Genomic DNA, 24728 nt, shown 5'->3' with positions numbered 1-24728 from the left:
CAGAAACAGTCTATACTGTTTCATTAGTTCAAAACATAACAGACCAAGTGCTCATTTTGCAAAGCTATTTTCATTTTCTTTCTCTCTCTTTTTTTTTTTTTGCCAATCATGCAAAAATGCTGTTATTAAAACAAATACTTTGTTATAATTTGAGGGTGTGTCTGTGTTCCCCTCTCTCTCTTAAGAGGAGAACTTTAGTAATTTAGGTTGCCATCTACCTTTCACAGTCTCACATGAAATGGTATTATAGTATTTCATCATCTTCTCTTTTAACTCTGATATACTGTTCCAGTTATACAAATACTTCTTTCACTCAGCTCAGCCCTAATTGTAAATTAGGCAAGGAAATAAAAATCCCAAAGGATTAGCCTCAGTATCCAATCACTGTCTCAGCCTTCTTTTTATGTGTTAATTGAATCTCCCAAACTACAAATTATATTTTATCTTCAGTGGAGTTATAAAAAAGTTATAAGGCTTTCATCTTTTGTCTAAGTTGCACATGCTTGAAAGCCATTTTCAGTATCAAGCTAAATTATAAATTCCTTGAAAAAACAATTCTGCTGAATCACTACTTTCAAGCTGTTGATACAATTGGCTGATTGAATGCTTCACTTTTCAGTTTTTTGATGTGCACATATATAGTCCAAGACAAGCGCCAAACTTTCTTTTCTCTATGATGAATAAATAATGCTTAATTTATAAAATAAACTTTCTTCAAGAATTTCTAAACTGTGCTCCTGTATCACCACATTCCCTAGTAAACATTCTGCACACAATGCTTATGTTAGTGATAAACCTATTCCTTCTTACCCAGGTTGCTCTGTTGAGCTGAAAGTTGAAAAAGTCTGAAGATCACTTTTTGTTACCCTACTGAGGTTGACACTAGAGTATTTTCAACCTGTTGAATTTGGTTTTGGCTTTAAATGTGTGAGTTCCTTAGAGAACTTATTCATTTTCTTCATGGTATTTATTAATATCTCTCACCATTAGTTATTTGTTTACTGTCCACCTCCTCCATTATATTTTGAAACTCTACAAGAATAGAGATTATGTCCATAAGGTTACTTGGCTGTATCCAGTATCTTATACAGGGCCCAGCATGTGGTAGACACTCAATAACAAGCTGTTGGTTAAATGAATGAATACTTTGAAACAGGACAAAAATGGGTGGCTACAGTTTAGATTGCTGTTCTTGACTGGGTGCACATAGCTTTAGAAATCTACAGCACCCATAGAAACTCTGAAAGCTGAATATTGGTGAATCCCACAAAAAAAAGCAGCTAAAAAGCTAAAAATAGAAACTCCCAAGTTCACATTGGTTTTCTCTGGTTTGTGATCACAGAAGGAAGATTTGTATTGAAGTCAATGATACCTGCTCCCCTGTTTATTCATTCTCCGCCTTCCACTCCTAATGAGCTGAAATAGTAAGCACCTGGCTGATTGTAGCCCCAACAGACTGTTCACTACTGACTTGTTGTTTTCAACATACTCCATCAGGTTTGTAGTTCACATTGTGAATGTCATATGTGAGTGTTTTAAGGATAAATAACTTTTTATACGTGCTACTCATGCAGCTGTTCAATTCAAATCACTAACAGGAACAGGCTGAAATAAGTGATAAGTAAGTAGAAAAGAAATTCAGAACTCTGTCATATGAACAGCTCATCAGTGGAAAAACTGCAAAGTTACTCAGGAATGGGGGTATTTCCCTTTATAGGTTCCTCATCAACATAGGCAAAAGTAAAGAGGTTGGTGAGTTTGAGTGGGAAATAGGACCCAGTGTAAGAGACAAGCTCAACTCTTTCTCCCTTGAGATTCCAGATAATCAACAGATTTAATCCCTCAAACAAAGGCAGACAAATTTGGTTAAACCAGGTTGGTGAATTATTGCAGATCTAGCTGCTTCTGTTGGCAAGCAATCACTGAAGGGTTTTTTCAAAGTTTACTTATAGAAAGAGATAACAGAACTATTGAAAACAAACAGGTAAAAATCTTCTCTGTTATGATTAAAAAAGACAGTGAAACAGATATCTTACTAAGAAAGACAGCGATTATACTTATGACTGCTATATAGAATCCTAGTTGGTTAGATTGACCAGCATCGTTTAGCTCTTTGAATCCATTCAATTTGTCCTCAAACATTGTAGAAATAAATGTATATTATCCTTTAAATGTACAAAGTATAAAATGAGAGTTGGAAACAAGAATAAAATTGAAACATAAACACTCATGTGCTGATAAACTACTATCCATTTCTATCAAAGGTAAATAAACTGATTTTGCAGCAACTCAGTGCTTTAGGAGAAATGTAGAGAGAACTTGAATCAGTTATACTTACAATTCTATTCTCAGGTATAATTTATCTAAAATAGTCTCAGTTGCCTGGCAATTGATCAAAGTTACTTTTCATTTGTTTATACATTCCTTCCTTTCTTGGTTAAAAGGCATATTAAACTGTGCCTATGCTATATTCATATTCAATAAATACTTATTAAGTGTCTTCTATGTCTCTAGCATAGGTGCTGGAGAAACAAAAGTGAGCAAAACAGAAAAATAAATCCATCCCTCCTGAGGCTTACACTTTAATGGAGGAGGCCAGTAATTACAGAAAATGTATATTTTATAATATATTAGAAGATATTAAGAAGGTTGTAAAAATAAAGAAGCAGGGAAGGAGATAGAAAGTTCCAGAGTTGGTAAGGCAAGTTGGTCATTCAAGAGCTTGCTAAGATGAGACATTTGAACAAAGATTTTAAAAAGGTGGGGGAGAGAAGCCTGTGGATATGGAAGGAAAGAGTGATCCAGTTACAAAGGCTTGAAGAGGGAGACTTCCCTGGCAGCCTAGTGGTTAAGACTTCGCCTTCCGGGGCACATAGTCTGATCCTTGCTTGGGGAACTAAGATCCCATATGATTCATGGTCAAAAAACCGAAACATAAAACTGAAGCAATAAAGACTTAAAAAAAAAAAAAGGAAGGCTTGAATAGAGAACATCCAGAATAGCAAAGAGTAGCATTTGGAGTAAGGGAGTAAGGAGGAGGGTAGTAAGAGATGAATTAGAGAAATGACTGGGGACCATATATGAGGACCTTGTAGATCATTGTAAGGACTTTGACTTTAAGTGAGAAGTTATTGAAAGGTTTTGAATAGTAGAGTGATATGTATCTTAATTTACATTTTTTAGATCACTTCATTGCTTTTTCATATTCTTTTTTAAAGGCTTTTATTGGAGTATAGTTGATTTACAATGTTGTGTTACCTGATTTAAGTTTTTAAAGGGTCAGTTTGTTTCTGTGTTGAGAGTAGATCGGAAGAGAGTTGGTAGTCATTACAATAGTTTAGGCAAGATGATGGTGGCTCTGCTGAGTATAGTGCTGCTGCTGCTAAGTCGCGTCAGTCGTGTCCGACTCTGTGCGACCCCATAGACGGCAGCCCACCAGGCTCCCCCGTCCCTGGGATTCTCCAGGCAAGAATACTGGAGTGGGTTGCCATTTCCTTCTCCAGTGCATGAAAGGGAAAAGTGAAAGTGAAGTTGCTCGGTCGTGTCCGACTCCTAGCAACCCCACGGACCGTAGCCTACCAGGCTCCTCCGTCTGTGGGATTCTCCAGGCAAGAGTACTGGAGTGGGGTGCCATTGCCTTCTCCGGCTGAGTATAGTAGTAGCAGAGAAAGTCAGAAGTAGTCAAGTTCTGGATATATTTAAAAACCACATCCAACAAAAGTTGCTGACTTAGAAAAATTGCCAACTCTAAAATTCAAATTTTTTCTCTTTTTTTTGGATACTTTATTTTATTTTATTTTTATATAAATTTCTTTATTTTAATTGGAGGCTAATTACTTTACAATATTGTAGTGGTTTTGCCATACATTGACATGAATCTGCCACAGGTGTACATGTGTTCCCCATCCTGAACCCCCCTCCCACCTCCTTCCCCATCCCATCCCTCTGGGTGATCCCAGTGCACCAGCCCCGAGCACCCTGTATCATGCATAGAACCTGGACTGGCAATTCGTTTCACATACGATAATATACGGTTCAATGCCATTCTCCCAAATCATCCCACCCTCGCCCTCTCCCACAAAGTCCAAAACACTGTTCTGTGTCTCTTTTGCTGTCTCGCATTTAGGGTTATCGTTACCATCTTTCTAAATTCCATATATATGCATTAGTATACTGTATTGATGTTTTTCTTTCTGGCTTACTTCACTCTGTATAATAGGCTCCAGTTTCATCCACCTCATTAGAAATGATTCAAATGTATTCTTTTTAATGGCTGAGTAATATTCCATTGTGTATATGTACCACAGCTTTCTTATCCATTCGTCTGCTGATGGACATCTAGGTTGCTTCCATGTCCTGGCTATTATAAACAGTGCTGCGATGAACATTGGGGTACACATGTCTCTTTCAATTCTGGGTTCCTCGGTGTGTATGCCCAGTAGTGGGATTGCTGGGTCGTATGGCAGTTCTATTTCCAGTTTTTTAGGAATCTCCACACTGTTCTCCATAGTAGCTGTACTAGTTTGCATTCCCACCAACGGTGTAAGAGGGTTCCCTTTTCTCCACACCCTCTCCAGCATTTATTGCTTGTAGACTTTTGGATAGCAACCATTCTGACTGGTGTGAAATGGTACCTCATTGTGGTTTTGATTTTCATTTTTCAGATAATGAGTGATGTTGAGCATCTTTTCATGTGTTTGTTAGCCATCTGTATGTCTTCTTTGGAGAAATGTCTGTTTAGTTCTTTGGCCCATTTTTTGCTTGGGTCGTTTATTTTTCTGGAATTGAGCTACAGGAGTTGCTTGTATATTTTTGAAATTAATTCTTTGTCAGTTGCTTCGTTTGCTATTATTTTCTCCCATTCTGAAGGCTGTATTTTCACCTTGCTTATAATTTCCTACGTTGTGCAAAATCTTTTAAGTTTAATTAGGTCCCATTTGTTTATTTTTGCTTTTATTTCCAATATTCTGGGAAGTGGGTCATAGAGGATCCTGCTGTGGTTTATGTTGGAGAGTGTTTTGCCTATGTTTTCCTCTAGGAGTTTTATAGTTTCTAGTCTTACCTTTAGATCTTTAATCCATTTTGAGTTTGTTTTTGTGTATGGTGTTAGAAAGTGTTCTAATTTCATTCTTTTACAAGTGGTTGACCAGTTTTCCCAACACCATTTGTTAAAGAAATTGTCTTTTCTCCATTGTATATTCTTGTCTCCTTGTCGAAGATAAGGTGTCCATAGGTGCGTGGATTTATCTCTGGGCTTTCTATTTTGTTCCATTGATCTATGTTTCTGTCTTTTTGCCAGTACCATACTGTCTTGATGACTGTGGCTTTGTAGTAGACCCTGAAGTCAGACAGGTTGATTCCTCCAGTTCCATTCTTCTTTCTCAAGATTGCTTTGGCTATTTGAGGTTTTTTGTATTTCCTTACAAATTGTGAAATTATTTGTTCTAGTTCTATGAAAATACTGTTGGTAGCTTGATAGTGATTGCATTGAATCTATAGGTTGCTTTGGGTAGTATACTCATTTTCACTGTGTTGATTCTTCCAATCCATGAACATGGAATATTTCTCCATATATTTGTGTCCTCTTTGATTTCTTTAACCAGTGTTTTATAGTTTTCTATATATAGGTCTTTTGTTTCTTTAGGTAGATATATTCCTAAGTATTTTATTCTTTTTGTTGCAATGGTTAATGGAATTGTTTCCTTAATTTCTCTTTTTGTTTTCTCATTGTTAGTGTATAGGAATGCAAGGGATTTCTGTGTGTTAATTTTATATCCTGCAACTTTATTATATTCATTGATTAGCTCTAGTAATTTTCTGGTGGAGTCTTTAGGGTTTTCTATATAGAGGATCATGTAATCTGCAAACAGTGAGAGTTTTACTTCTTTTTTTCCAATCTAGACTCCTTTTATTTCTTTTCTGCTCTGATTGCTATGGCTAAAACTTCCAAAACTATGTTGAATAGTAGTGGTGAGAGTGGGAACCCTTGTCTTGTTCCTGACTCTAGGGGAAATGCTTTCAATTTTCACCATTGAGGATAATGTTTGCTGTGGGTTTGTCATATATAGCTTTTATTATGTTGAGGTATTTTCCTTCTATTCCTGCTCTTTGGAGGGTTTTTATCATAAATGGATGTTGAATTTTGTCAAAGGCTTTCTCTGCATCTATTGAGATAATCATATGGTTTTTATCTTTCAATTTGTTAATGTGGTGTATTATGCTGATTGATTTGCAAATATTGAAGAATCCTTGTATCCCTGGGATAAAGCCCACTTTGTCATGATGTGTGATCTTTTTAATATGTTGCTGAATTCTGTTTGCTAGAAGTTTGTTAGGGATTTTTGCATCTATGTTCATCAATGATGTTGGCCAGTAGTTTTCTCTTTTTGTGGCATCTTTGTCTGGTTTTGGTATTAGAGTGATGGTGGCCTCATAGAATGAGTTTGGAAGTTTACCTTCCTCTGCAATTTTCTGGAAGAGTTTGAGTAGGATAGGTATTAGCACTTCTCTAAATTTTTGGTAGAATTAAGCTGTGAAGCCGTCTGGTCCTGGGCTTTTGTTTGCTGGAAGATTTCTGATTACAGTTTCAATTTCCGTGCTTGTGTTGGGTCTGTTAAGATTTTCTATTTCTTCCTGGTTCAGTTTTGGAAAGTTGCACTTTTCTAAGAATTTGTCCATTTCTTCCAAGTTGTCCATTTTATTGGTATATAGTTGCTGATAGTAGTCTCTTATGATCCTTTGTATTTCTGTGTTGTCTGTTGTGATCTCTCCACTTTCATTTCTAATTTTGTTGATTTGATTCTTCTCCCTTTGTTGCTTGATGAGTCTGGCTAATGATTTGTCAAATTTATTTATCTTCTCAAAGAACCAGCTTTTGGCTTTGTTGATTTTTGCTATGGTCTCTTTTGTTTCTTTTGCATTTATTTCTGCCCTAATTTTTAAGATTTCTTTCCTTCTACTAACCCTGGGATTCTTCATTTCTTCCTTTTCTAGTTGCTTTAGGTTTAGAGTTAGGTTATTTATTTGACTTTTTCCTTGTTTCTTGAGGTAAGCCTGTATTGCTATGAACTTTCCCCTTAGCACTGCTTTTACAGTGTCTCATAGGTTTTGGGTTATTTTGTTTTCATTTTCATTTGTTTCTATGCATATTTTTATTTCTTCTGTGATTTGTTGGTTATTCAGTGTTGTTTAGCCTCCATATGTTGGAATTTTTAATAGTTTTTCTCCTGTAATTGACATCTAATCTTACTGCATTGTGGTTAGAAAAGATGCTTGGAATGATTTCAATTTTTTTGAATTTACTAGATTTATGGCCCAGGATGTGATCTATCCTGGAGAAGGTTCCATGTGCTCTTGAGAAAAAGGTGAAATTCATTGTTTTGGGATGAAATGTCCTATAGATATCAATTAGGTCTAACTGGTCTATTGTATCATTTATAGTTTGTGTTTCCTTGTTAACTTTCTGTTTAGTTGATCTATCCATAGGTGTGAGTGGGGTATTAAAGTCTCCCACTATTATTGTGTTATTGTTAATTTCCCCTTTCGTACTTGTTAGCATTTGTCTTACATATTGCAGTGCTCCTATGTTGGGTGCATATATATTTATAATTGTTATATCTTCTTCTTGGATTGATCCTTTGATCATTATGTAGTGTCCTTCTTTGTCTCTTTTCACAGCCTTTATTTTAAAGTCTATTTTATCTGATATGAGTATTCCTACTCCTGCTTTCTTTTGGTCTCTATTTGTGTGGAGTATCTTTTTCCAGCCTTTCACTTTCAGTCTGTATGTGTCCCTTGTTTTGAGGTGGGTCTCTTGTAGACAACATATATAGTGGTCTTATTTTTGTATCCATTCAGCCTGTCCAAATTTTTTTCTTTTTTCAATTTCCATTACAGCTACACTAAGGATGCGGGTATAGATTCAGGAAGTCAAATTATTTGGCTATAGAACCTATATTTTGAAATAGGTAAATGTTCAAGAAAAACTACATAATATTTCTCTATATTTTGTACTATCACTATTTTTCCTAAAATATTCAATAAAATGGGATAAAAGATAAAACACAGTTTGTATTTTTCTCTTACTAAGTATGTGGTAAATATTATTTTTAATGAGGTGTGGCTGAAACATTTATTTTGAGCTTCATGGTTCTGTCTTGGTGTTTACCTAACAATAACATAGTATGTCCATCTTGGAAAATGCAAAAGATCAAACATTTGGCTTCAAAGACAGTAAAGGACAAACAGGAAAAGAATAGTCATTGACGTTTTTCAACTTTTGAACTCTGTCACTCTCTCTTACTTAGTGTGTTTCCACACTTCACTTTCATGCTTCATTCAAAACTACTAGAACTTGCTTTAGTAAACAAGAGATGATAAAAGCATTTTCTTTTGATTATGAAATAAACCAAAAATTTAAACTCCACTTAAGAAAATAATCTTCCAGGAGATACAAGAAAACAAAACACTTATGAGTTACAATTTCAGTGAATGCTAGCATGCTAGCAAAAGAGGTGTCTGATGACTTCGTAGTTTGACAGCTAGGAAGATCTGAGAGAGAATTTTATGTGAGCAACTAGAGGAAGAGAAAAAATAAAATCTCCACATCAATGTTTCCCAAACTTTCTTAAGATGTTAATAGTTGTCCTTTGATAAAAGGATTTTTCATTTAATTAAATGGGAAACTTTGGGTCAGACTAAGTAGGCATATCCCCTCAAATCCCTCGCCCCAGCCAAGGTCTCTGATTTCTCAGCCTCTACCCTAGAGAGGTACAGACACATGGAGATATCGTTTATAAAATGCACCTGCCAAGTGCTTTGTCCATTTGAAAATAGGGTTGTACATTTTTCTTAAGGGTTCTTTATAAATTCTGCTACACATATGAATTAAAATTATATTGTAACACTCTATATCTTGCCTTCTCAAACCTTTCTCCATTGTTATTCCTTAGGGTATTGGAGAAAAATAATGTCCCATTTAGGTTTGAATGACAAGTTCAAGGAAACAACTTCATGGGTAAGTCAGGAAAAGATGGTTCTTTTGTTGCTAAACTGGAAGTTTCTTTTTTTTTTTTTGATGCCAACTTCAAAAATGAAGTCTCATTTTCCATAAATGCCACAATGAGACTGAAGCTGCGGTTTCATTTGAATGCTGTAGTTTGGCACTGGGGGAGATATTTGCTGGTTTCACTTCATCTTTAGGATATTTAGTCAGAATTGACTCCTAGGATAAAACATAGACCATCAGTTGTCAATGCAAGGGATGTAAGAGATGCAGGTTCAGTCTCTGGGTGGTGAAGATCTCTGGGTGGGGAAGAAGGGATCTTCTTCACTATTTTTGCCTGGAGAATCCCATGGAGAGGGGAGCCTGGAGGGCTACAGTCCATAGCGTCACAAAGAGTGGAAGAGTCAGACATGACTGAAGCGACTTAGCACACACACAGGCTTGCAAGCAAAAACATAAGAATCAATGAACGCAGAGATGAAATTCTGTCTCCACCATCTAATAGTTGAATGAAACTAGCTAAGTAACTTAATTCCTCAGTTCTCTTATCTGTAGACAGAGCTAATAATATCGACCTCCTAGGATTGCTATGAGAATTTGTTGTTGTTGTTCACTTGCTCAGTTGTGTCTGATTCTTTGCAACCCCATGGACTGCAGCATGCCAGGCTTCCCTGTCCTTCACCATCTCCCGAAGCTTGCTCAAACCCATGTCCATTGAGTCAGTGATGCCATCCAACCATTTCATCCTCTGTCGTCCCCTTCTTCTCCTGCCTTCAATTTTTCCCAGCATCAGGGTCTTTTCAAATGAGTCAGTTCTTCACATCACGTGGCCAAAGTATTGGAGCTTCAGCTTCAGCATCAGTCTTTCCAATGAATATTCAGGATTGATTTCCTTTAGGATTGATCTTCTTGCAGTCCAAGGGACTCTCAAGAGTCTTCTCCAACACCACAGTTCAAAAGCATCAATTCTTCGATGCTCAGCCTTCTTACCAAATCTGAAGAGCACCTAATTTAGCACCTGGCACCTGTAGTTGCTGAATAGCTACTATTAGTGAAAGAAGTAGAGTCAGATTCTATCCTAGTTATTTTTGACACGTGAATCAGACACAGGCACTTATTCTTTATTTCTGTTTTGTAATCCACTCTCAAAGTACTGGGTCCAAAATTGAGATGAGACATTGATTTAAAGTCCACTAAGCAGCCTAGAGACAAGAGACTGACCTTTCAGTGACCGTACCTTCCTCCGGGAGCTCTAGAGTTCATATTCTAGGCTGAGCCCAATCTTTTTTTATGGTTATTTTGAATATTTTTAAGAATTATTTTGTGAATTTTTTAAAAAAATTTCCATTAAAAAGAGATTTGTAATACAGTAGGGAAGTTCTTTATTCATAGGCTCTTATTTTATTTTTTTAAATCAGTAACAAGGCTTGTGACATCCTAGAAAAATATTGTTCAACATCCCCACCTGCTGGTAACTCTAAATAATATTATTCAGTTAGTGAAAACTGAAAATTCTTACTTTTAAAGATATAGAGTACTGCTACTAATAATAATGATTAACATATACTGAGCACTTTAAGGTCTTGGAGAGCTTATCAAGAATTTTATGGAAGGGTAAATGACAGAATAATAAACTATGTTTTGGATTGAGTCCTAAGGAAGAAATAATAATTTTCAACATTATCATTAGGCAAGAGGACAAATCACTGACTCAATCCGAAGCAGGATTTTGAGTCCACATCATCTTAGGTGTACAAGGTCACACAGCCTCCTAAATGACCTCTCGGCCTTCAGGTTTTTCCCCATGTGTATCCATTCTGTACTGTGACATTTATTTTCTCATACAGATTAAAAACAAAGAAAGGAAACAGTTTCTGGATAGATACTTTCAAAAAGATTTTTAAAATTTTTTATCAAAGACAAGTCTTCAAGCCAATACTTTCACTTGGTAAGGTTGAACTTGTGGGAGAAAAAGATTTAAAGATGAAGCCCCGAAGTCAAGAGAGCATGAAGTATTTGCCTTTTAAAGTTGATTTGAAAAAAATGTATGATAGTATTCTATCCTGATTAGAATAAGATCTCATAGACTGAGGGATATGGGAGATAGGGAAAGAGATTGTGATGAGACCCTGGAACTTAGCCTGAGCCTGGTGCTGTAAGGGGATGATACATTTTGGAATTTGGGAAGAGATGGAGTGTATTTTACAAGTGAGAGGAATGTAAGTAATCTGTGGTCACAGAATGGACTGTAGTGTTTGTCATACATTTTTTGACACTCTTGTCACCAAGAGATGGCATGTGAGATCCATGGCCCCTCTCCTTGAATCTTGGCTGGTTCTAGAATTTCTTTGATAGATACAATGTCACAGAAGTGACACAATGCAAATTTCCAGGCCCAAGTCTTTAGAAATGGGCACTTCTTGATTCTTGGAATAGTCGGGGAGCTCTGAGACTCCATGTAAGAATTCCACACCAATATTACCCTATATGTATAATTGTTCTTTTCATGGTGATTCTATGGTTAGATACAAGCATCAGATTTCTTAACAAAATGTTTTAGTGTATCTGTTGAATATCTATTTTGAAATGCATGTTGCTTATTATTAATTATCTTTCTTTAGTTCACTCTTTATATTGGAGCCAGTGCATTATATTGATTAAATATGTGTGTACTTATCTATGAATTTCTGTAGTAAAGTGAGTATTACAAAATATTTCTTATAACAATGGGATGTGGAGGTGTGGGTTTATAGGGCTGAGAACCACCGGTACAAGTGTGTACAACACAGACCCTTTGCTGGTAGGAGGTCTAGCAAGCTTGCTATCGTACTGATAAGACTGTGAACCTTTAAATCAAGCCAGGCTGGATTCGATCCTGATTCCTCATTTATTAACCATGAGACCTTGGGAAAGTAACTTAAATTTTTTGAATCTCAGTTTTTTCATCTGTAAAAAGCTCATGCTTTCATCTATCTCATAGAATCAGTGAGGATAAAACCATATAACATATAAAGTACTTAACATAGTGCTCAGCACATTCATGTTTGGTATGCATGTGTGTGTGTGCTAAGTTGCTTCAGTAGTGTCTGACTCTTCGCGACTCTACGGACTGTAGCCCCCAGGATCCTCAGTCCATGAGATTCTCTAGGCAAGGATACTGGAGTGGGTTGCCGTGTCCTCCTCCAGGGGATCTTCCTGACCCAGGGATTAAATCCAGCTCTCCTCCGTCTTCTGCATCGCAGGCGGATTCTTCACCACTGAGCCACAGGGGAAGCCCTGGTATGCAATGTAGTATTATTAAAACTCCCAAAGTTGATTAATCCCTATAATGAATATTGAATACCAATTATAAGCAAAGTGCTATATACTGTTAATGATACAGATATTGATAAATGTCTTATATTTATTTTTTCATTCCTGAGGAACTTGTATCTCCATTCTGGCTTAAAGGATTCAATGTGCTATCCTTCTCCTGTGTGCTTTTTTCCCAAGTACAAACAATTCTACCCCTTTCAGTTTATCCTAGTTATTTCTTCTGGGTCTTGAATTTGCATTCAAATATATCAAAATCTTAGTTTGGGGATTTTTTGAATTTCCTTTTCTCTCATTCTCCATAGTTCCATTAGCATCTTTTTTTTCCCTGCTGGACATCAAGACTGCACACAGGTGAATGTGAGGTTCAGCTCTCTTTCTATGTCATCAATCTGTGTACAGAAGAGATCATTCTGTTGGCTGAGGCTAGGCAGCCTGCTTCCTCAGCAAGCCTGGGTGTGTCCTCTTAATGCAAGAATCAAAGTGCATCCCTGAGGAGGGAGCCTTGCTTCCTACAAAAGGGCAGGGGTTTTCACAAAGCTACCCCTACAGAGAGGACTTCATGCCTGCTGCTCATAGAATGAAGCAGTGAAAACATCATTTCCTTCCATTCTCTGGTACAATGAATCTGAAAACATCAGAATGTCATGAATTTGAAAAAAATGACTTCACAATCTTAGCTTTTAAGTTAAACTCAATATGACATTATCCATGACATGTATGCGTATCCCTACAAATTTTCATTTACTAGCTTAAAAATTTGGGCTCATTCCCATCAAAGTGGATGATAAAATAATTGAGAGTCTAACACATGCCGGCTGTTGGCACCATGGAATTACTTTTTCACTCTATAGGCTTGTAATTATCAACATACCGGAACAAGGTCAAAATAGAAATCATCCTTACCATGACCCTGACTCTACTCAAGTCCATCTTTTTACCTTAATCACTTCCTGCCTCAATTATTGGGATTTCTTTTTTTTATTCATGGTCTTCTTTGATCCTTTTATTTCTAACTACGTGAATGTGGAAAGCAGCTGGTAATTCATAGATTATTTAATGGAAACTCTTTGTAGGAGAATTTTCCATTAGTTTAATTCTCCTTATGTGATCCTCCACCAAGTCATATAATGACCTTGACAATTTGCCTAGAATCTCTGGAGGAACCAATTGACTTTTATGTCTCTTATGTCTCCCTTCAAAATTAACTCATGGTTAGAAACAGATAATCGACCACCTTTTCAGTAGTTACAGTAGCTATGCTGTGAGGATGAAGTGGCTATTTATTCTGTTCATAAAAGTGAAGCTTATTTCACATTTAGTCTAAGTTTGTGACTAGGTTTAATATACACTTTGCTTTTACGTCAGATTTTATGTTGCCTTACTCGTTAATGAATTAATTTCCTAGAGATGAGAGCAAACGGAAATTACAGATAGATCAACCTAAGATGTGTAATGATAGGTAATTATTTGTTTTCCATGTTAGTGTAAATGTTACTGTAGTGTACTTTACTACTGTGCCATTTAATTTTTTAAGTTGCATTATTTTCAAAATGGTAGATTTTCTAATTTACTTTTATGCATACAATTGATGTTGAAAGATGTATTGCTAAAATTCAACATAGTTGACTTACCGTGTATATGGATACACATTTTTAGTACTACAGAATTTAGGAAAATGATCCATAAGTCTTTGTATTTGAAATATTAATCACTTGATGTTTTTAGCAGTTTTGATTTTATAAAGTTAATATCAAAGCCACTTTTTTTCTTCTCTTTCTCTTATTAACTCCTTCTCCCCTTCACCTTTATTTATTTTTTTAACCTGAAATGCATGATTCTTTTTTTTGTTTGTTTGCCAACATGATTAGCAGTTTTCATACAAGGATAAAAATGAGTTCTATCACCTTTATATATATCTTGCGTTTTTAACGTTATAGTTTATATTTCTTTATTTTATGTAGAAGAGTAAAAATTCTCTTGAAATTTCACTTCACATCACCTGTGCATGTGTGCTAGGTTGCTTCAGACATGTCCAACTCTTTGCAATCCTGTGGACTGTAGCCCACCACGCTCCTCTGTCCATGGAATTCTCCAGGCAAGAATACTAGAGTGGGTTTCCATTTTCTCCTCCAGGGGATCTTCTCGACCCAGGGATCAAACCTGTGTCTCCTACATCTCCTGAATTAGCAGGTGGGTTGTTTACCATTACTGCTACCTGGGAATCCCTCACATCATCTATATGTGGCTTATCAAAAAGATAACATATGTAACATGCTTTCTGATACAATAATTTTTTCTATTTTTTATTTAAATATTAAAAAAATTTTTTACAATGTTGTGTTGGTTTCTGCCATGCAACAAAGCAAATCAGCCGTAATTATATGTACATCTCCTTCCTCCTTACCTTCCCTCCTCTCCCCTCATCCCATCCCTCCAGGTCATCACAGAGAGCCAGACTGGGCTTCCTGTGCTACACAGCAACATCTCACCAGTTTTCCACCTTTCCATCTTACATCTGATTATATATATATATATATATATATATGCTACTTTCTCCATTCGTCCCACTCTCTCCCTACCTGACTGTGTCCACAAGTTCATTGTCTACATGTGTGTCTCCATTCCTTTCCTGCAAATAGATTGATCAGTACCATCTTTCTAGAATTCATATATATATGTTAGTATACTATATTTGTTTTTCTCTTTCTGATTTACTTCACTCTTTATAACAAGCTCTAGATTCATCCACTTCATTAGAACTGACTCAAATTCATTCCTTTTTATGGCTGAGTAATGTTCTATTGTATATATGTACCATATCTTCTTTATCCTTTCATCTGTTGATGGACATCTTGGTTGCTTCCATGTTCTGGCTATTGTAAAAAATGCTGTTATGAATATTGAGATACCTGTGTCTTCTTTGATTATGGTTTTCTCAGGGTATATGCCTAGTAGTAGGGTTGCTGGGTTGTATGGTTGATTTATTCCTAGGTTTTTTTTAAAGGAGACTCCATACTCTTCTCCGTAATGGCTATATCAGTTTACATTCCCACCAACAGTGTAGGAGGGTTCCCTTTCCTCCACATCCTCTCCAGCATTTATTGCTTGTAGAATTTTTTGATGATGGCCTCTCTGACTGGTGTGAGATGATACATCATTGTAGTTTTGATTTGCATTTCTCTAATAATTAGTGATGTTGAGCATCTTTTTATATGTTTATTAGTCATCTGTATGCCTTCTTGGAGAAATGCCTGTTTAGGTCTTCTGCCCGTTTTGTGATTGGGCTGTTTGCTTTCCTAATATTGAGCTGTATGAGCTGCTTATATATTCTAGAGATTAATCCTTTGTCAGTTTCATTTGCAATTATTTTCTCGCATTCTAAGGGCTATCTTTTAATTTTGTTTATTGTTTCCTTGACTTCCTACTTTTGCATTCCAGTTCCCTGTAATGAAAAGGATATCTTTTTTGGGTGTTAGTTCTAGAAGGTCTTGTAGGTCTTCATAGAGCCATTCAACTTCAGCTTCTTCAGGATTACTGTTCAGGGCATAGACTTGGATTACTGTGACATTGAATGGTTTGCCTTGGAAATGAACAGAGATCGTTCTGTCGTTTTTGAGATTGCATCCAAGTACTGCATTTCAGACTCTTTTGTTGACTACTATGGCTACTCCATTTCTTCTAAGGGATTCTTGCCCACAGTAGTAGATATAATGGTCATCTGAGTTAAATTCACCCACTCCAGTCCGTTTACTTCACTGATTCCTAAAATGTCGACATTCACTCTTGCCATCTCCTGTTTGATCACTTCCAATTTGTCTTGATTCATGGACCTAACAGTCCAGGTTCCTATGCAATATTGCTCTTTACAGCATCGGATTTTACTTCTATCACCAGTCACATCCACAACTGGGTGTTGTTTTTGCTTTGGCTCCGTCTCTTCATTCTTTCTGGAGTTATTTCTCCACTGATCTCCAGTAGCATATTGGGCACCTAATGACCTGGGGAGTTCATCTTTCAGTGTCCTATCTTTTTGCCTTTTCATACTCTTCATGCAGTTCTCAAGGCAAGAATACTAAAGTGGTTTGCCATTCCCTTTTCCAGTGGACCACGTTTTGTCAGAACTCTCCACCATGACCCGTCCGTCTTGGGTGGCCCTACAGGGCATGGCTCATGGTTTCATTGAGTTAGACAAGGCTGTGGTCCATGTGAACAGATTGGTTAGTTTTCTGTGATTGTGGTTTTCAGTCTGTCTGCCCTCTGATGGATAAGGATAAGAGGTTTATAGAAGCTTCTTGATGGGAGAAACTGACTGAGGGTGAAACTGGGTCTTGTTCTGATGGGTGGGGCCATGCTCAATAAATCTTTAATCCAATTTTCTGTTGATGGATGGAGCTGTGTTCCCTCCCTGTTATTTACCTGGGGCCAAACTATGGTGGAGGTAATGAAGGTAATGGCAACCTCCTTCAAAAGATCCCATGCATGTACTGCTATACTCATTGCCCCTAACCCTGCAGTAGGCCACCACTGATCCACACCTCCACTGAAGACTCCTGGACACTCCCAGGCAAGTCTGGCTCAGTCTCTTGTGGGGTCACTGTTCCTTTCTCCTGGGTTCTGGTGCACACAAGGCTCTGTTGTGCCCTCCAAGAGTCAATTTCCCCAGTCCTGTGTAAGTTCTGGCACCTCCATGGTGAGATTAATGGCAACTCCAAGAGGGCTTATGCCATACCCAAGTCTGCTGCACCCAGAGCCCCTGCCCCTGCAGCAGTCCACTGCTGACCTGTACCCCCACAACAGATGCTCAAATGCAGTTCTGTCTGTCTCTGTGGGGTCTCTGGGTCCTGGTGCATGCAAGGTTTGTTTGAGCTCTCTGAGCATCTCTAGTGGGAATGGGGTTTCATTCTAAACACAAATTCGCCCCTCCTACCATCTTACTGGGGCTTCTCTTTAGCCCTTGGACGTGGGGTATCTCCTTAAAGTTGCTCCAGCGCTGTGCAGCCACCACTCCAGCGCTTACCATCTTGCTGGGGCTTCTCTGACCTTGGACATGGGGTGAACAACAGTACGTGAACTGTGAACTTCCAAATGTTCAAGCTGGATTTAGAAAAGGCAGAGGAACCAGAGATCAAATTGCCAACATCCTCTGGATCATTGAAAAAGCAAGAGAGTCCCAGAAAAACATCTACTTCTGCTTTATTGACTATGTCCAAGCCTTTGACTGTGTGGATCACAACATACTGTGGAAAATTCTTCAAGAGATGGAAATACCAGACTACCTGACCTGCCTCTTGAGAAATCTGTATGCAGGTCAGGAAGCAACAGTTAGAACTGGACATGGAACAACAGACTGGTTCCGAATAGGGAAAGGAGTACGTCAAGGCTATGTATTGTCACCCTGCTTATTTAACTTATATGCAGAGTACATCGTAAGAAACGTTGGGCTGGATGAAGCACAAGCTGGAATCAAGATTGCCAGGAGAAATATCAATAACCTCAGATATGCAGACGACACCACCCTTATGGCAGAAAGTGAAGAAGAACTAAAAGAGCCTCTTGATGAAAGTGAAAGAGGAGAGTGAAAAAGAAAAAGTTGGCTTGAAACTCAACATTCAGAAAACCAAGATCATGGCATCTGGTCCCATCACTTCATGGGAAATAGATGGGGAAACAGTGGAAACAGTGATAGACTTTACTTTGGGGGGCTCCAAAATCACTGCAGATGGTGATTGCAGCCATGAAATTAAAAGATGCTTATGCCTTGGAAGGAAAGTTATGACCAGCCTAGACAGCATATTAAAAAAGCAGAGACATTACTTTGCCAACAAAGGTCCATCTAGTCAAAGCTATGGTTTTTCCAGTAGTCAGGTATGGATGTGAGAGTTGGACTATAAAGAAAGCTGAGCACTGAAGAATTGATGCTTTTGAACTGTGATGTTGGAGAAGACTCTTGAGAATCCCTTGGACTGCAAGGAGATCCAACCAGTCCATCCTAAAGGAAATCAGTCCGGAATATTCATTGGAAGGACTGATGCTGAAGCTGAAACTCCAATACTTTGGCCACGTGATGCAAAGAACTGACTCATTTGAAAAGACCCTGATGCTGGGAAAGACTGAAGGCAGGAGGAGAAGGGGATGACAAAGGATGAGATGGTTGAATGGCATCACCAACTCAATGGACACGAGTTTGAGTAAACTCCGGGAGTTGGTGCGGAGAAGGTAATGGCAACCCACTCCAATATTCTTGCCTGGAAAATCCCATGGACGGAGGAGTCTGGTAGGCTGCAGTCCTTGGGGTCGCGAAGAGTCAGACACGACTGAGCGACTTCACTTTCACTTTTCACTTTCATGCTTTGGAGAAGGAAATGACAACCCACTCCAGTGTTCTTGCCTGGAGAATCCCAGGGACGGCAGAGCCTGGTGGGCTGCTATCTGTGGGGTCGCACAGAGTCAGACATGACTGAAGCGACTTAGCAGCAGCAGCAGTGGGAGTTGGTGATGGACAGGGAGGCCTGGTGTGCTGCAGTTCATGCGGTTGCAAAGAGTCGAACATGCCTGAGCGACTGAACTGAACCTATTGTTTCCTTTGCTGTGCAAAAGCTTTTAAGTTTAATTAGGTCCATTTGTTTATTTTTGTTTTTATTTCCATTACTCCAGGGGGTGGGTCACAGAGGATTGCTGTGATTTATGACGAGAAGCATACTGCTTGTGTTTTCCTCTAAGAGCTTTATAGTGTCTGACCTTACACTTAAGTCTTTAATCCATTTGAGTTTATTTTTGTGTATGGTGTTAGGAAGTGTTATAGTTTCATTCTTTTGCATGTAGATGTCCAGTTTTCCCAGCACCACTTATTGAAGAGGCTGTCTTTTCTCCATTGTATATTCTTGACTCCTTTGTCAAAGATAAAGTACCCATAGGTGTATAAGTTTATCTCTGGGCTTTCTCTGTCATCCCATTGGTCTATATTTCTGTTTTTGTGCCAATACCATACTCTCTTGATGGATGTAACTTTGTAGTACAGTCTGAAGTCCGGAAGGTTGATTCCTTCAGCTCCATTTTTTCTTTGTCAAGATTTCTTTGGCTATTTGGGGTCTTTTGTGTTTCCATGCAAATTGTGAAAATTTTGTTCTAATTCTGTGAAAAATATCATTGACAGTTTGATAGGGATTGCCTTAAATCTGTAGATTACTTTGGGTAATATAATGATTTTCACAATATTGATTCTTTCAATCCAAGAACATTGTATATCTCTCCATGTACTTGCGTCATCTTTGATTTCTTTTATCAGTGTCATAGTTTTCTGCATATAGGCCTTTTGTCTCTTTAGGTAGGTTTATTCCTAGGTATTTTATTCTTTTTGTTTCAGTGGTGAATGGAATTGTTTCCTTCTCTTTCTAATTTTTCACTGTTATTGTATAGGAGTGCACGGGATTTCTGTGTATTAATTTTATATCCTGTGACTTCACTATTTTAATTGATTAACTAGTAATTTTCTGGTGGAATGTTTAGGATTTTCTATGTATAGTATCATGTCATCTGCTAATAGTGAGAGTTTTACTACTTCTTTTCCAATCTGGATTCCTTCTATTTCTTTTTCTTCTCTGATGCCATGGCTAGGACTTCCAAAACTATGTTAAATAATAGTTAAATAATATGTTAAATATGTTAAATAATAGTGTCTTATTCCTGATATTAGAGGAAATGCTTTCAGTTTTTCACCATCGAGAATAATGTTTGCTGTGAGTTTGTCTTATATGGCCTTTATGATGTTGAGGTAGGTTCCTTATATGCTTACTTTCTGAAGAGTTTTTACCATAAATGGGCTTTGAATTTTGTGAAGGCTTTCTCTGCATCTTTTGAGATGATCATATAGTTTTTATCTTTCAGTTTGTTGATGGGGTTGATTTGCATATATTGAAGAATTCTGGGATTCTCTCTGGGATAAATTATCCCTGGGTTAAATCCCACTTGATCATGGTGTATGATCCCTTTAATGTGTTGTTAGATTCTGTTTGCTAGAATTTTGTTGAGGATTTTTGCATCTATGTTCATCAGGAATATTGGCCTGTAATTTTCTTTTTTGATGATATCTTTCCCCTGGTGTCTCAGAGAGTAAAGAATCTGTCTGCAATGCAGGAGACTCAGGTTCAATCCTTGGATCAGGAATATTCTCTGGAGAAGGGAATGGTTACCCACTCCAGTATTCTTGCCTGGAGAATTCCATGGACAGAGGAGCCTGGTAGGCTATACTTCATGGGGTTGCAAAGAGTTGGGCATGACTGAGAGACTAACACACTTGTCTGGTTGAGGTATCAGGGTGATGGTGGCCTTGTAGAATGAGTTTGGAGTTTTCCTTCCTCTGCAATTTTCTGGAAGAGTTTGAGCAGGATAGGTATTAGTTCTTCTTGAAACTTGGTAGAATTTGCCTGTGAAGCCATCTGGTCCTGGATTTTTCTTTGTTGGATGATTTTTTATCAGTTTCGATTTAAGTGCTTATGATTGGCCTGTTCATGATTTCTGTTTCTTCCTTGTTCAGTTTTGGAAGGTTGTACTTTTCTAAGAACTTGTCCATTTCTTCCAGGTTTTTATAATAATTATTAAATTATTTCATTTAAATGTAAATTATGTCTTATAATAATCAAGAAAAATACTCCACATTTAGTATTTTATTCATTTAATAGCATTCACTAGTTGACTATGGAAATGAAGAAATTATCCCATGACTTCATAAGGAGCTAGAGAAAGATCTAGCAACTTCTTGGTACTAACTTTTCTATTCTTCAAAGCAGAGAACATGCAGGCAGTGCCAGGCATTGGTAACAGTGTGTAGTAATATACATGTTAACAGAGAGACTGATGGCTATTCCCAACAGAGTGTCCCCAAGGGAAAGTATTGATTCTGCTCAGTCTCTTTTAGGGCATTCAGAGTCTCTTGTCTGCTTACTTCTGTCTGTGAGAAGATTCATCTGTTTATCCCAGTGTGTTGGATATAACAATATCATTTTCTACATGTACCATGGTGTGAAAAAAATAGGAAAGCCCTGTTGAGACTATTGAGAGATTGTGATCACCTTCTTATTCCTCAGCCTCCATATGTGTTATTATTACTATATTATTATTCCTCCATATGTGTTCCCTTCTCCTTTCTCCAACTCTCTCCTCCATATTGCCATTCTAAATGAGCCGATGCTAAATCAAATCCAGTTGACAGATCCTTTGTTATGTCTCTAAGGTTTTAGACTGTGGCTTAGGCTGAGAGGTATTTTCCTCCCTCATATCTTCACAAAGCAAATTTTCCTTGTCTTGATGTGAGAAATTTATGACACTATGTCGATAAATCTATTTCATGCAGTGATTCCTTAGTTATCTGAATATTTCACATGTACTTCAGGTAATTCTGGTGCAGATGGTCCAACTTTAAGAAGTGCCATTTTAAACCTTACATTAGATCTAACAACCTACCTCTTCTTTTGACCTAATGTTTACGTACTTATTACGTTATCCCATCGTTATTTATCCTTTACTGGCACCCAAAAGCAATATGTCATGGAAAGAGCAACATTTACTCAGCTCCTCCAATTGATAGATTGTTCCGTAAGGATGATGTATTGGACTCAAAAGCTTTCAAACAGAGTGAGGGATGAGGAATAAATATATTGTACACACAGTCTTAGAACCACAACTTCCAGTTAGTAGGCATAGTATCCATTTCACTCAGTGACAAGTTACAAAATTAGTGATTTAAGCAAAACTAATCTTGTTTAACTTGAGGAAATTACATGAGTTCTGAAAAGTTGTTGATTTCAGTATTATATTAAAAAGCAATGTATTTCATCAAAAGTACTAGTGATTATTAGTCAAATGATGATATACAATAAAGTTATTGTAATCAATATATTCACATGTTAATTTTATAAAATACAAAGATGGAAAGGCTGAGAAAAAATAAAAGCTACAATCTTCAATATTCATGAAACAGAAATTCTAAGTAAAGGAATCATTTAGCTTGTATGTCACAACTGGGCAATGATATACAGAAAGTATACTTAGTATACTAAGTATACTATTGAACTAAGTATACTATTGATTTTTTAAAAAAATATAAGGACAATATTATGATAAACCATGTATCCTACCTTAAATTTTAGATAATCTAATTTCATCAAAATTGTCCATGATAGTATATATAACATGACTGAAAATTCATACTTACAGTGTATATCTTTTAATTATTTGCCTTGTTTTGATGGACTATTAGGACTAAAAAGCATTTCTGGTTTTGCCCATTTCTCTCAAGTAAGCACTGATATGACATGAAGTTGTTTACTGTCTTCATTTTTGGATTTTTTTGAATTATAGTTGATTCCCAATATTGTGTTAGTTTCAGGTGTACAGCAAAGTGATATATATATCTGAATCATATATTTTTCAAATTGTTTTCCATATAGGTTATTATAAGATATTGAATATACCTCCCTGTGATATATAGTAGGTCCTTGTTTATCCATTTTATATATAGTAGTTTGTATCTGTTAATCCCAAGCTCCTAATTTATCTCTCCTTCCCCCTTTTTCCTTTTGGTAATTATAAGTTTGTTTTGTGTGTCTGTGAGTCTGTTTCTGTTTTGTAAATAAGCTCGTTTGTATCATTTTATTTTTAAAATTACACATATAAGTATATCATGATATTTCTCTTTCTCTGCCCAACTTATTTCTCTTAATGTAATCATTTCTAAGTCCATCCATGTTGCTTCAAATGGCATTATTTTATTCTTTTTTTATGGTTAGTGATATTCCACTACGTATACATATACACACACATACATACACATACCACATCTTCTTTATCCATTCATCTGTTGATGGGTGCTTAGGTTGTTTCCACGTCTGGGCTATTAGTAAATAATGTTGCTATTAACATTGGGGTACATTATCTTTTCAAATTAATTTTCATCTTCTCTGGATATAGGCCCAGGAGTGAGATTACTGGAGCATATGGTAACTCTATTATTAGCTTTTTAAGGAACCTCCATACTATTCTCCATAGTGGCTTCACCAACTTACTTTCCCACCAACAGTGTAAAAGGTTTCCCTTTTCTCCACACCCTCCCCAGTTTTTATTATTTGTAGACTTTTTGATAATGCCCATTCTGACTGATGTGAGGTGATACCTCATTGTTGTTTTGATTTGCATGTCTCCAATTATAATAGCAATTTTGAGCATCTTGTCATGTGCCCATTGTCCATCTGTATATCTTCTTTAGAGAAATGCCTGTTTAGGTTTTCTGCCCATTTTTTGATTGGGTTACTTGGTTTTCTTGTTATTGAGCTCTATGGGCTGTTTGTATATTTTGGAAATTAAGCCCCTATCTTTCACATTGTTTGTGAATTTTTTCTCCCATTCTGTAGGTTGTCTTTTTGTTTTGTTTATGGTTTATTTGGCTGTGCAAAAGCTTATAAGTTTGATTAGATTCCATTTGTTTATTTTTGCTTTTATTTATTTATTTTTTTTGCTCTGGGGGACTGTATTGTCTTCATCTTATATACTACACATTATATTCTGAAATTAAATGTTGACAAAATAACTTGTATTTTTACACAATTTATTTATCTGAAATAATACACACTTCAGCCACAAGGCCGCTAGGAAAATGTGTGGTAAGTATAATACTATAACCAAAAGTTTTCAAATGAATAGAGTTTGTTTAGCCCTCAAACATGCTTAATTTATTCAGAAGGTTTAGTGTGCACACTTATATTTTTCTGCATGTATCCATAGAGTGTGTCTCTATACAGACTCTTCACTTTGAAGAAGCAAGTGCAGAATTTGCTGGGTTTGGGGATAGAAGGAGATGTGTCTGTGAAAATTATATTCTACTTGTAGCCGGAAACTTTACAGAGCTGTTTTACTGTACTGGGCACTCCATGTTGTTTCTCTGGAAAATGGGATGTATATGTAGATCTCTCTGTGTGTTTACCCACTAGTGTGAATTTCCTTAAAAAGTCGAGTAAAAAAATAAAATATGTATAGTTTGCATATGTAGACTTATAAAGTAATGGTTATTTTTCATTTGGTGTTTTTGTGTATATTTTTGAATTTAATCTTTATTTGAACTCTTTGAAGTAAGTTTTATTACTCAAAGTCTCCCTCACTTTTGAGTTCTATTCTTCCCCATCTTAAAAAAAATATACACACAAACCAAAACCCCATGAAAACCAAATAATAAAAATTCGTCCACATATGCTTGCCAAATTGCTTTTCCCACAAGCTACTGCTACTTCTAAAGTGTCTAAAAGTTCAACCAACTTTTTGTGATATGCAAGGCTATAACCAACCCATCATTGAATCAGTGAGTTTTTGATGTGTAACAAACCACCCCAAACTTTACTGGCTTAAAGCCGCAATTGTTTAT

The 24728-nt window shown here is 36.8% G+C and overlaps 1 protein-coding gene across 4 annotated transcripts in view; it reads left to right on the top strand.

Moving 5' to 3' along the window:
• RFX6 (regulatory factor X6) overlaps nucleotides 1–24728 on the top strand; it is a 120624-nt gene that overhangs the window by 28055 nt on the left and 67841 nt on the right. For 2 of the 4 annotated variants that reach the window (XM_081529567.1, XM_081529569.1), the window contains exons 2-3: nucleotides 1343–1497; nucleotides 8952–9016. In XM_081529567.1, coding sequence (XP_081385693.1) covers nucleotides 8988–9016 — 29 coding nt within the window. In that variant the 5' untranslated portion in view covers nucleotides 1343–1497; nucleotides 8952–8987. The remainder of the gene's footprint in view (nucleotides 1–1342; nucleotides 1498–8951; nucleotides 9017–24728) is intronic. The other 2 variants (XM_081529570.1, XM_081529568.1) reach the window with 1 other exon arrangement.

The sequence above is a fragment of the Giraffa tippelskirchi genome, chromosome 9, assembly GCF_054371585.1.
Source record: "Giraffa tippelskirchi isolate mGirTip1 chromosome 9, T2T-mGirTip1v1.2.pri, whole genome shotgun sequence".
NCBI lineage: Eukaryota > Metazoa > Chordata > Mammalia > Artiodactyla > Giraffidae > Giraffa > Giraffa tippelskirchi.
This window is presented reverse-complemented; position numbering and strand designations above follow the sequence as displayed.